This window comes from Heptranchias perlo, unplaced genomic scaffold (genome assembly GCF_035084215.1).
Source record: "Heptranchias perlo isolate sHepPer1 unplaced genomic scaffold, sHepPer1.hap1 HAP1_SCAFFOLD_221, whole genome shotgun sequence".
Taxonomy (NCBI): Eukaryota; Metazoa; Chordata; class Chondrichthyes; order Hexanchiformes; family Hexanchidae; genus Heptranchias; species Heptranchias perlo.
The window spans coordinates 430,078-444,629 of NW_027139235.1; the positions used below are offsets into that span (position 1 = coordinate 430,078).

Here is a 14,552-nt window from a genome sequence, read left to right on the forward strand (position 1 = left end):
CCCTATTCACACTGTGTAATCTGTTCACTGACAGTCCCTATTCACACTGTGTAATCTGTTCACTGACAGTCCCTATTCACACTGTGTAATCTGTTCACTCACAGTCCCTATTCACACTGTGTAATCTGTTCACTGACAGTCCCTATTCACACTGTGTAATCTGTTCACTGACAGTCCCTATTCACACTGTGTAATCTGTTCACTGACAGTCCCTATTCACACTGTGTAATCTGTTCACTGACAGTCCCTATTCACACTGTGTAATCTGTTCACTGACAGTCCCTATTCACACTGTGTAATCTGTTCACTGACAGTCCCTATTCACAGTGTGTAATCTGTTCACTGACAGTCCCTATTCACAGTGTGTAATCTGTTCACTGACAGTCCCTATTCACACTGTGTAATCTGTTCACTGACAGTCCCTATTCACACTGTGTAATCTGTTCACTGACAGTCCCTATTCACAGTGTGTAATCTGTTCACTGACCATCCCTATTCACACTGTGTAATCTGTTCACTGACAGTCCCTATTCACACTGTGTAATCTGTTCACTGACAGTCCCTATTCACCGTGTGTAATCTGTTCACTGACAGTCCCTATTCATACTGTGTAATCTGTTCACTGACAGTCCCTATTCACAATGTGTAATCTGTTCACTGACAGTCCCTATTCACACTGTGTAATCTGTTCACTGACAGTCCCTATTCACACTGTGTAATCTGTTCACTGACAGTCCCTATTCACAGTGTGTAATCTGTTCACTGACAGTCCCTATTCACAGTGTGTAATCTGTTCACTGACAGTCCCTATTCACACTGTGTAATCTGTTCACTGACAGTCCCTATTCACACTGTGTAATCTGTTCACTGACAGTCCCAATTCACACTGTGTAATCTGTTCACTGACAGTCCCTATTCACAGTGTGTAATCTGTTCACTGACAGTCCCTATTCACACTGTGTAATCTGTTCACTGACAGTCCCTATTCACACTGTGTAATCTGTTCACTGACAGTCCCTATTCACACTGTGTAATCTGTTCACTGAAGGTCCCTATTCACACTGTGTAATCTGTTCACTGACAGTCCCTATTCACACTGTGTAATCTGTTCACTGACAGTCCCTATTCACAGTGTGTAATCTGTTCACTGACAGTCCCTATTCACACTGTGTAATCTGTTCACTGACAGTCCCTATTCACACTGTGTAATCTGTTCACTGACAGTCCCTATTCACAGTGTGTAATCTGTTCACTGACAGTCCCTATTCACACTGTGTAATCTGTTCACTGACAGTCCCTATTCACACTGTGTAATCTGTTCACTGACAGTCCCTATTCACACTGTGTAATCTGTTCACTGACAGTCCCTATTCACACTGTGTAATCTGTTCACTGACAGTCCCTATTCACACTGTGGAATCTGTTCACTGACAGTCCTTTTCACAGTGTGTAATCTGTTCACTGACAGTCCCTATTCACACTGTGTAATCTGTTCACTGACAGTCCCTATTCACACCGTGTAATCTGTTCACTGACAGTCCCTATTCACAGTGTGTAATCTGTTCACTGACGGTCCCTATTCATCGTGTGTAATCTGTTCACTGACAGTCCCTATTCACACTGTGTAATCTGTTCACTGACAGTCCCTATTCACACTGTGTAATCTGTTCACTGACAGTCCCTATTCACACTGTGTAATCTGTTCACTGACTGTCCCTATTCACACTGTGTAATCTGTTCACTGACAGTCCCTATTCACAGTGTGTAATCTGTTCACTGACAGTCCCTATTCACACTGTGTAATCTGTTCACTGACAGTCCCTATTCACACTGTGTAATCTGTTCACTGACAGTCCCTATTCACACTGTGTAATCTGTTCACTGACAGTCCCTATTCACACTGTGTAATCTGTTCACTGACAGTCCCTATTCACACTGTGTAATCTGTTCACTGACAGTCCCTATTCACAGTGTGTAATCTGTTCACTGACAGTCCCTATTCACAGTGTGTAATCTGTTCACTGACAGTCCCTATTCACACTGTGTAATCTGTTCACTGACAGTCCCTATTCACAGTGTGTAATCTGTTCACTGACAGTCCCTATTCACAGTGTGTAATCTGTTCACTGACAGTCCCTATTCACACTGTGTAATCTGTTCACTGACAGTCCCTATTCACAGTGTGTAATCTGTTCACTGACAGTCCCTATTCACAGTGTGTAATCTGTTCACTGACAGACCCTATTCACACTGTGTAATCTGTTCACTGACAGTCCCTATTCACACTCAGTGTAATCTGTTCACTGACAGTCCCTATTCACACTGTGTAATCTGTTCACTGACAGTCCCTATTCACACTGTGTAATCTGTTCACTGACAGTCCCTATTCACACTGTGTAATCTGTTCACTGACAGTCCCTATTCACACTGTGTAATCTGTTCACTGACAGTCCCTATTCACAGTGTGTAATCTGTTCACTGACCGTCCCTATTCACACTGTGTAATCTGTTCACTGACAGTCCCTATTCACACTGTGTAATCTGTTCACTGACAGTCCCTATTCACACTGTGTAATCTGTTCACTGACAGTCCCTATTCACACTGTGTAATCTGTTCACTGACAGTCCCTATTCACACTGTGTAATCTGTTCACTGACAGTCCCTATTCACACTGTGTAATCTGTTCACTGACAGTCCCTATTCACCGTGTGTAATCTGTTCACTGACAGTCCCTATTCACACTGTGTAATCTGTTCACTGACAGTCCCTATTCACAGTGTGTAACCTGTTCACTGACAGTCCCTATTCACACTGTGTAATCTGTTCACTGACAGTCCCTATTCACAGTGTGTAATCTGTTCACTGACTGTCCCTATTCACACTGTGTAATCTGTTCACTGACAGTCCCTATTCACACTGTGTAATCTGTTCACTGACTGTCCCTATTCACACTGTGTAATCTGTTCACTGACAGTCCCTATTCACACTGTGTAATCTGTTCACTGACAGTCCCTATTCACAGTGTGTAATCTGTTCACTGACAGTCCCTATTAACACTGTGTAATCTGTTCACTGACAGTCCCTATTCACACTGTGTAATCTGTTCACTGACAGTCCCAATTCACACTGTGTAATCTGTTCACTGACAGTCCCTATTCACAGTGTGGATTCTGTTCACTGACAGTCCCTATTCACAGTGTGTAATCTGTTCACTGACAGTCCCTATTCACACTGTGTAATCTGTTCACTGACAGTCCCTATTCACAGTGTGTAAGCTGTTCACTGACAGTCCCTATTCACACTGTGTAATCTGTTCACTGAAGGTCCCTATTCACACTGTGTAATCTGTTCACTGACAGTCCCTATTCACACTGTGTAATCTGTTCACTGACAGTCCCTATTCACAGTGTGTAATCTGTTCACTGACAGTCCCTATTCACACTGTGTAATCTGTTCACTGACAGTCCCTATTCACACTGTGTAATCTGTTCACTGACAGTCCCTATTCACAGTGTGTAATCTGTTCACTGACAGTCCCTATTCACACTGTGTAATCTGTTCACTGACAGTCCCTATTCACACTGTGTAATCTGTTCACTGACAGTCCCTATTCACAGTGTGTAATCTGTTCACTGACAGTCCCTATTCACACTGTGTAATCTGTTCACTGACAGTCCCCATTCACAGTGTGTAATCTGTTCACTGACAGTCCCTATTCACAGTGTGTAATCTGTTCACTGACAGTCCCTATTCACACTGTGTAATCTGTTCACTGACAGTCCCTATTCACACTGTGTAATCTGTTCACTGACAGTCCCTATTCACACTGTGTAATCTGTTCACTGACAGTCCCTATTCACACTGTGTAATCTGTTCACTGACAGTCCCTATTCACACTGTGTAATCTGTTCACTGACAGTCCCTATTCACACTGTGTAATCTGTTCACTGACAGTCCCTATTCACAGTGTGTAATCTGTTCACTGACAGTCCCTATTCACAGTGTGTAATCTGTTCACTGACAGTCCCTATTCACAGTGTGTAATCTGTTCACTGACAGTCCCTATTCACACTGTGTAATCTGTTCACTGACAGTCCCTATTCACACTGTGTAATCTGTTCACTGACAGTCCCTATTCACACTGTGTAATCTGTTCACTGACAGTCCCTATTCACACTGTGTAATCTGTTCACTGACAGTCCCTATTCACAGTGTGGAATCTGTTCACTGACAGTCCCTATTCACACTGTGTAATCTGTTCACTGACAGTCCCTATTCACAGTGTGGAATCTGTTCACTGACAGTCCCTATTCACACTGTGTAATCTGTTCACTGACAGTCCCTATTCACAGTGTGTAATCTGTTCACTGACAGTCCCTATTCACACTGTGTAATCTGTTCACTGACAGTCCCTATTCACACTGTGTAATCTGTTCACTGACAGTCCCTATTCACACTGTGTAATCTGTTCACTGACAGTCCCTATTCACAGTGTGTAATCTGTTCACTGACAGTCCCTATTCACAGTGTGTAATCTGTTCACTGACAGTCCCTATTCACAGTGTGTAATCTGTTCACTGACAGTCCCTATTCACACTGTGTAATCTGTTCACTGACAGTCCCTATTCACAGTGTGTAATCTGTTCACTGACAGTCCCTATTCACAGTGTGTAATCTGTTCACTGACAGTCCCTATTCACACTGTGTAATCTGTTCACTGACAGTCCCTATTCACACTGTGCAATCTGTTCACTGACAGTCCCTATTCACACTGTGTAATCTGTTCACTGACAGTCCCTATTCACAGTGTGTAACCTGTTCATTGACAGTCCCTATTCACAGTGTGTAATCTGTTCACTGACAGTCCCTATTCACAGTGTGTAATCTGTTCACTGACAGTCCCTATTCACAGTGTGTAATCTGTTCACTGACAGTCCCTATTCACAGTGTGTAATCTGTTCACTGACAGTCCCTATTCACAGTGTGTAATCTGTTCACTGACAGTCCCTATTCACACTGTGTAATCTGTTCACTGACAGTCCCTATTCACAGTGTGTAATCTGTTCACTGACAGTCCCTATTCACAGTGTGTAATCTGTTCACTGACAGTCCCTATTCACACTGTGTAATCTGTTCACTGACAGTCCCTATTCACACTGTGCAATCTGTTCACTGACAGTCCCTATTCACACTGTGTAATCTGTTCACTGACAGTCCCTATTCACACCGTGTAATCTGTTCACTGACAGTCCCTATTCACAGTGTGTAATCTGTTCACTGACAGTCCCTATTCACACTGTGTAATCTGTTCACTGACAGTCCCAATTCACACTGTGTAATCTGTTCACTGACGGTCCCTATTCACAGTGTGTAATCTGTTCACTGACAGTCCCTATTCACAGTGTGTAATCTGTACACTGACAGTCCCTATTCACAGTGTGTAATCTGTTCACTGACAGTCCCTATTCACAGTGTGTAATCTGTTCACTGACAGTCCCTATTCACACTGTGTAATCTGTTCACTGACAGTCCCTATTCACAGTGTGTAATCTGTTCACTGACAGTCCCTATTCACACTGTGTAATCTGTTCACTGACGGTCCCTATTCACACTGTGTAATCTGTTCACTGACAGTCCCTATTTACACTGTGTAATCTGTTCACTGACAGTCCCTATTCACACTGTGTAATCTGTTCACTGACAGTCCCTATTCACACTGTGTAATCTGTTCACTGACAGTCCCTATTCACACTGTGTAATCTGTTCACTGACAGTCCCTATTCACAGTGTGTAATCTGTTCACTGACAGTCCCTATTCACAGTGTGTAATCTGTTCACTGACAGTCCCTATTCACACTTTGTAATCTGTTCACTGACAGTCCCTATTCACACTGTGTGATCTGTTCACTGACAGTCCCTATTCACACTGTGTAATCTGTTCACTGACAGTCCCTATTCACAGTGTGTAATCTGTTCACTGACGGTCCCTATTCACAGTGTGTAACCTGTTCACTGACAGTCCCTATTCACACTGTGTAATCTGTTCACTGACAATCCCTATTCACAGTGTGTAATCTGTTCACTGACAGTCCCTATTCACAGTGTGTAATCTGTTCACTGACGGTCCCTATTCACAGTGTGTAACCTGTTCACTGACAGTCCCTATTCACACTGTGTAATCTGTTCACTGACAGTCCCTATTCACACTGTGTAATCTGTTCACTGACAGTCCCTATTCACAGTGTGTAATCTGTTCACTGACAGTCCCTATTCACACTGTGTAATCTGTTCACTGACAGTCCCTATTCACACTGTGTAATCTGTTCACTGACAGTCCCTATTCACAGTGTGTAATCTGTTCACTGACAGTCCCTATTCACAGTGTGTAATCTGTTCACTGACAGTCCCTATTTACACTGTGTAATCTGTTCACTGACAGTCCCTATTCACACTGTGTAATCTGTTCACTGACAGTCCCTATTCACACTGTGTAATCTGTTCACTGACAGTCCCTATTCACACTGTGTAATCTGTTCACTGACAGTCCCTATTCACACTGTGTAATCTGTTCACTGACAGTCCCTATTCACACTGTGTAATCTGTTCACTGACAGTCCCTATTCACACTGTGTAATCTGTTCACTGACAGTCCCTATTCACAGTGTGTAATCTGTTCACTGACAGTCCCTATTCACACTGTGTAATCTGTTCACTGACAGTCCCTATTCACAGTGTGTAATCTGTTCACTGACAGTCCCTATTCACACTGTGTAATCTGTTCACTGACAGTCCCTATTCACACTGTGTAATCTGTTCACTGACAGTCCCTATTCACAGTGTGTAATCTGTTCACTGACAGTCCCTATTCACACTGTGTAATCTGTTCACTGACAGTCCCTATTCACACTGTGTAATCTGTTCACTGACAGTCCCTATTCACAGTGTGTAATCTGTTCACTGACAGTCCCTATTCACACTGTGTAATCTGTTCACTGACAGTCCCTATTCACACTGTGTAATCTGTTCACTGACAGTCCCTATTCACACTGTGTAATCTGTTCACTGACGGTCCCTATTCACACTGTGTAATCTGTTCACTGACAGTCCCTATTCACACTGTGTAATCTGTTCACTGACAGTCCCTATTCACACTGTATAATCTGTTCACTGACAGTCCCTATTCACACTGTGTAATCTGTTCACTGACAGTCCCTATTCACACTGTGTAATCTGTTCACTGACAGTCCCTATTCACACTGTGTAATCTGTTCACTGACAGTCCCTATTCACACTGTGTAATCTGTTCACTGACAGTCCCTATTCACACTGTGTAATCTGTTCACTGACAGTCCCTATTCACACTGTGTAATCTGTTCACTGACAGTCCCTATTCACAGTGTGTAATCTGTTCACTGACAGTCCCTATTCACACTGTGTAACCTGTTCACTGACAGTCCCTATTCACAGTGTGTAATCTGTTCACTGACAGTCCCTATTCACAGTGTGTAATCTGTTCACTGACAGTCCCTATTCACACTGTGTAACCTGTTCACTGACAGTCCCTATTCACAGTGTGTAACCTGTTCACTGACAGTCCCTATTCACACTGTGTAATCTGTTCACTGACAGTCCCTATTCACAGTGTGTAATCTGTTCACTGACAGTCCCTATTCACAGTGTGTAACCTGTTCACTGACAGTCCCTATTCACACTGTGTAATCTGTTCACTGACAGTCCCTATTCACAGTGTGTAATCTGTTCACTGACAGTCCCTATTCACAGTGTGTAATCTGTTCACTGACAGTCCCTATTCACACTGTGTAACCTGTTCACTGACAGTCCCTATTCACAGTGTGTAACCTGTTCACTGACAGTCCCTATTCACACTGTGTAATCTGTTCACTGACAGTCCCTATTCACAGTGTGTAATCTGTTCACTGACAGTCCCTATTCACACTGTGTAATCTGTTCACTGACAGTCCCTATTCACACTGTGTAATCTGTTCACTGACAGTCCCTATTCACAGTGTGTAATCTGTTCACTGACAGTCCCTATTCACACTGTGTAACCTGTTCACTGACAGTCCCTATTCACAGTGTGTAATCTGTTCACTGACAGTCCCTATTCACAGTGTGTAATCTGTTCACTGACAGTCCCTATTCACACTGTGTAACCTGTTCACTGACAGTCCCTATTCACAGTGTGTAACCTGTTCACTGACAGTCCCTATTCACACTGTGTAATCTGTTCACTGACAGTCCCTATTCACAGTGTGTAATCTGTTCACTGACAGTCCCTATTCACAGTGTGTAACCTGTTCACTGACAGTCCCTATTCACAGTGTGTAACCTGTTCACTGACAGTCCCTATTCACACTGTGTAATCTGTTCACTGACAGTCCCTATTCACAGTGTGTAACCTGTTCACTGACGGTCCCTATTCACACTGTGTAATCTGTTCACTGACAGTCCCTATTCACACTGTGTAATCTGTTCACTGACAGTCCCTATTCACACTGTGTAATCTGTTCACTGACAGTCCCTATTCACACTGTGTAATCTGTTCACTGACAGTCCCTATTCACACTGTGTAATCTGTTCACTGACAGTCCCTATTCACACTGTGTAATCTGTTCACTGACAGTCCCTATTCACACTGTGTAATCTGTTCACTGACAGTCCCTATTCACACTGTGTAATCTGTTCACTGACAGTCACTATTCACACTGTGTAATCTGTTCACTGACAGTCCCTATTCACAGTGTGTAATCTGTTCACTGACAGTCCCTATTCACAGTGTGTAATCTGTTCACTGACAGTCCCTATTCACAGTGTGTAATCTGTTCACTGACAGTCACTATTCACACTGTGTAATCTGTTCACTGACAGTCCCTATTCACAGTGTGTAATCTGTTCACTGACAGTCCCTATTCACACTGTGTAATCTGTTCACTGACAGTCCCTATTCACAGTGTGTAATCTGTTCACTGACAGTCCCTATTCACAGTGTGTAATCTGTTCACTGACAGTCCCTATTCACACTGTGTAATCTGTTCACTGACAGTCCCTATTCACACTGTGTAATCTGTTCACTGACAGTCCCTATTCACAGTGTGTAATCTGTTCACTGACAGTCCCTATTCACACTGTGTAATCTGTTCACTGACAGTCCCTATTCACAGTGTGTAATCTGTTCACTGACAGTCCCTATTCACACTGTGTAATCTGTTCACTGACAGTCCCTATTCACAGTGTGTAATCTGTTCACTGACAGTCCCTATTCACACTGTGTAATCTGTTCACTGACAGTCCCTATTCACACTGTGTAATCTGTTCACTGACAGTCCCTATTCACACTGTGTAATCTGTTCACTGACAGTCCCTATTCACACTGTGTAATCTGTTCACTGACAGTCCCTATTCACAGTGTGTAATCTGTTCACTGACAGTCCCTATTCACACTGTGTAATCTGTTCACTGACAGTCCCTATTCACACTGTGTAATCTGTTCACTCACAGTCCCTATTCACAGTGTGTAATCTGTTCACTGACGGTCCCTATTCACAGTGTGTAACCTGTTCACTGACAGACCCTCCTGTTGTGTTTCTATTCTCTCAGCAGAGCAGCAGCCAGTGAAACGTAAGAAAGGCCCTGCCCCGAAGATGCTGGGGAACGAGGTGTGCAGTGTGTGTGGGGATAAGGCCTCAGGCTTCCACTACAACGTGCTGAGCTGCGAGGGCTGCAAGGGCTTTTTCAGGCGGAGTGTGATCAAGAGTGCCCACTACTCCTGCAAGAACAGTGGGCAGTGCGAGATGGACCTGTACATGCGCAGAAAGTGCCAGGAGTGTCGGCTTCGTAAATGTCGGCAGGCAGGAATGTTGGAGCAATGTGAGTAATCGCGAAACTCTCAGCCCTCCATGTTACACCACACTGAGACACCGGAGTCAGTGAGGGATCGACTGAGACACCCCTGACATGTGTCGATATCTCCCCGAGAGAGAGAGGGCTGGGAGACACCAGTCAGTGTGCAGATATCTCCCCGAGAGAGAGGGCTGGGAGACACCAGTCAGTGTACAGATATCTCCCCGAGAGAGAGGGACTGAGAGACACCAGTCAGTGCACAGATATCTCCCTGAGAGAGAGGGACTGAGAGACACCAGTCAGTGTACAGATATCTCCCTGAGAGAGAGGGACTGAGAGACACCAGTCAGTGTACAGATATCTCCCTGAGAGAGAGGGACTGAGAGACACCAGTCAGTGTACAGATATCTCCCCGAGAGAGAGAGGACTGAGAGACACCAGTCAGTGGACAGATATCTCCCCGAGAGAGAGAGGACTGGGAGACACCAGTCAGTGTACAGATATCTCCCTGAGAGAGAGGGACTGAGAGACACCAGTCAGTGTACAGATATCTCCCTGAGAGAGAGGGACTGAGAGACACCAGTCAGTGTACAGATATCACCCTGAGGGAGAGGGACTGAGAGACACCAGTCAGTGTACAGATATCTCCCTGAGAGAGAGGGACTGAGAGACACCAGTCAGTGTACAGATATCTCCCTGAGAGAGAGGGACTGAGAGACACCAGTCAGTGTACAGATATCTCCCTGAGAGAGAGGGACTGAGAGACACCAGTCAGTGTACAGATATCTCCCTGAGGGAGAGGGACTGAGAGACGCCAGTCAGTGCACAGATATCTCCCTGAGAGAGAGGGACTGAGAGACACCAGTCAGTGGACAGATATCTCCCTGAGAGAGAGGGACTGAGAGACACCAGTCAGTGTACAGATATCTCCCTGAGAGAGAGGGACTGAGAGACACCAGTCAGTCTGCAGATATCTCCCTGAGAGAGAGGGACTGAGAGACACCAGTCAGTGTACAGATATCTCCCTGAGAGAGGGGACTGAGAGACACCAGTCAGTGTACAGATATCTCCCTGAGAGAGGGACTGAGAGACACCAGTCAGTGTACAGATATCTCCCTGAGAGAGAGGGGACTGAGAGACACCAGTCAGTGTACAGATATCTCCCTGAGAGAGAGAGGGCTGGGAGACACCAGTCAGTGGACAGATATCTCCCCGAGAGAGAGAGGGCTGGGAGACACCAGTCAGTGGACAGATATCTCCCTGAGGGAGAGGGACTGAGAGAAACCAGTCAGTGTACAGATATCTCCCTGAGAGAGAGGGCTGGGAGACACCAGTCAGTGTACAGATATCTCCCTGAGAGAGAGGGACTGAGAGACACCAGTCAGTGTACAGATATCTCCCTGAGGGAGAGGGGACTGAGAGACACCAGTCAGTGTACAGATATCTCCCTGAGGGAGAGGGGACTGAGAGACACCAGTCAGTGTACAGATATCTCCCTGAGAGAGAGGGACTGAGGGACACCAGTCAGTGTACAGATATCTCCCTGAGGGAGAGGGACTGAGAGACACCAGTCAGTGTACAGATATCTCCCTGAGGGAGAGGGGACTGAGAGACACCAGTCAGTGTACAGATATCTCCCTGAGAGAGAGGGACTGAGAGACACCAGTCAGTGTACAGATATCTCCCTGAGAGAGGGACTGAGAGACACCAGTCAGTGTACAGATATCTCCCTGAGGGAGAGGGACTGAGAGACACCAGTCTGTGTGCAGATATCTCCCTGAGAGAGGGGGACTGAGAGACACCAGTCAGTGTACAGATATCTCCCTGAGAGGGAGGGGACTGAGAGACACCAGTCATTGTATAGATATCTCCCTGAGAGAGAGGGACTGAGAGACACCAGTCAGTGTACAGATATCACCCTGAGAGAGAGGGACTGAGAGACACCAGTCAGTGCACAGATATCTCCCTGAGAGAGAGGGACTGAGAGACACCAGTCAGTGTACAGATATCTCCCTGAGAGAGAGGGACTGAGAGACACCTGTCAGTGTACAGATATCTCCCTGAGAGAGAGGGGACTGAGAGACACCAGTCAGTGTACAGATATCTCCCTGAGAGAGAGGGGACTGAGAGACATCAGTCAGTGTACAGATATCTCCCTGAGAGAGAGGGGACTGAGAGACACCAGTCAGTGTACAGATATCTCCCTGAGAGAGAGGGGACTGAGAGACACCAGTCAGTGTACAGATATCTCCCTGAGAGAGAGGGGACTGAGAGACACCAGTCAGTGTACAGATATCTCCCTGAGAGAGAGGGACTGAGAGACACCAGTCAGTGTACAGATATCTCCCTGAGAGAGAGGGACTGAGAGACACCAGTCAGTGTACAGATATCTCCCTGAGAGAGAGGGACTGAGAGACACCAGTCAGTGTACAGATATCTCCCCGAGAGAGAGGGACTGAGAGACACCAGTCAGTGTACAGATATCACCCTGAGAGAGAGGGACTGAGAGACACCAGTCAGTGTACAGATATCTCCCTGAGAGAGGGACTGAGAGACACCAGTCAGTGTACAGATATCACCCTGAGAGAGAGGATACTCAGAGACACCAGTCAATGTACAGATATCTCACTGAGGGAGGGGTCTGACAGACACCAGTCAGTGTACAGATATCTCCCTGAGAGAGAGAGGGACTGAGAGACACCAGTCAGTGTACAGATATCTCCCTGAGAGAGAGGGGACTCAGAGACACCAGTCAGTGTACAGATATCTCGCTGAGAGAGAGGGACTGAGAGACACCAGTCAGTGTACAGATATCTCCCTGAGAGAGAGGGACTGAGGGACACCAGTCAGTGTACAGATATCTCCCAGAGAGACAGGGACAGAGAGACACCAGTCAGTCTCTGGCTGTCTCCCTGAGAGGGAGGGAACTGAGAGACACCAGTCAGTGTTCAGATATCTCCCTGAGAGAGGGGGACTGAGAGACACCAGTCAGTGTACAGATATCTCCCTGAGAGAGAGGGACTGAGAGACACCAGTCAGTGTACAGATATCTCCCTGAGAGAGATAGGATTGAGAGACACCAGTCAGTGTACAGATATCTCCCTGAGGGAGAGGGAACTGAGAGACACCAGTCAGTGTACAGATATCTCCCTGAGGGAGAGGGAACTGAGAGACACCAGTCAGTGTACAGATATCTCCCTGAGTGAGAGGGACTGTGAGACACCAATCAGTGTACAGATATCTCCCTGAGAGGGGACTGAGAGACACCAGTCAGTGTGCAGATACCTCCCTGAAAGAGAGGGACTGAGAGACATCAGTCATTGTACAGATATCTCACTGAGAGAGAGGGACTGAGAGACACGTCTGTGTACTGATATCTCCCCGAGAGAGAGGGACTGAGAGACACCTGACAGTGTACAGATATCTCCCCCAGAGTGAGGGACTGAGAGACACCAGTCAGTGTACAGATATCTCACTGAGAGAGGGGGGACTGAGAGACACCAGTCAGTGTACAGATATCTCCCTGAGAGAGAGGGACTGAGAGACACCAGTCAGTCTGTTGATATCTCCCCGAGAGAGAGGGACTGAGAGACACCAGTCAGTCTGTTGATATCTCCCCGAGAGAGAGGGACTGAGAGACACCAGTCAGTCTGTTGATATCTCCCCGAGAGAGAGTGACTGAGAGACACCAGTCAGTGTCCAGATATCTCCCTGAGAGAGAGGGACTGAGAGACACCAGTCAGTGTACAGATATGTCGCTGAAAGAGAGGGATTGAGAGACACCAGTCAGTTCACAGATATCTTCCTGAGAGAGAGGGACTGACAGACACCAGTCAGTGTACAGATATCTCCCTGAGAGGGAGGGGACTGAGAGACACCAGTCAGTGTACAGATATCTCCGAGGGAGAGGGACTGAGAGACACCAGTCAGTGTACAGATATCACCCTGAGAGAGAGGGACTGAGAGACACCAGTCAGTGTACAGATATCTCCCTGAGAGAGGGACTGAGAGACACCAGTCAGTGTACAGATATCACCCTGAGAGAGAGGATACTCAGAGACACCAGTCAATGTACAGATATCTCACTGAGGGAGGGGTCTGACAGACACCAGTCAGTGTACAGATATCTCCCTGAGAGAGAGAGGGACTGAGAGACACCAGTCAGTGTACAGATATCTCCCTGAGAGAGAGGGGACTCAGAGACACCAGTCAGTGTACAGATATCTCCCTGAGAGAGAGGGACTGAGAGACACCAGTCAGTGTACAGATATCTCCCTGAGAGATAGGGACTGAGGGACACCAGTCAGTGTACAGATATCTCCCAGAGAGACAGGGACAGAGAGACACCAGTCAGTCTCTGGCTGTCTCCCTGAGAGGGAGGGAACTGAGAGACACCAGTCAGTGTTCAGATATCTCCCTGAGAGAGGGGGACTGAGAGACACCAGTCAGTGTACAGATATCTCCCTGAGAGAGAGGGACTGAGAGACACCAGTCAGTGTACAGATATCTCCCTGAGAGAGATAGGATTGAGAGACACCAGTCAGTGTACAGATATCTCCCTGAGGGAGAGGGAACTGAGAGACACCAGTCAGTGTACAGATATCTCCCTGAGGGAGAGGGAACTGAGAGACACCAGTCAGTGTACAGATATCTCCCTGAGTGAGAGGGACTGTGAGACACCAATCAGTGT

At 46.3% G+C, this 14,552-nt stretch overlaps 1 protein-coding gene across 1 annotated transcript in view; it reads left to right on the plus strand.

Moving 5' to 3' along the window:
* Positions 1 to 14,552, plus strand: part of LOC137310120 (oxysterols receptor LXR-alpha-like) — a 331,404-nt gene that overhangs the window by 209,726 nt on the left and 107,126 nt on the right. The window contains exon 4 of the mRNA XM_067978090.1: positions 9,620 to 9,889. Coding sequence (XP_067834191.1) covers positions 9,620 to 9,889 — 270 coding nt within the window. The remainder of the gene's footprint in view (positions 1 to 9,619; positions 9,890 to 14,552) is intronic.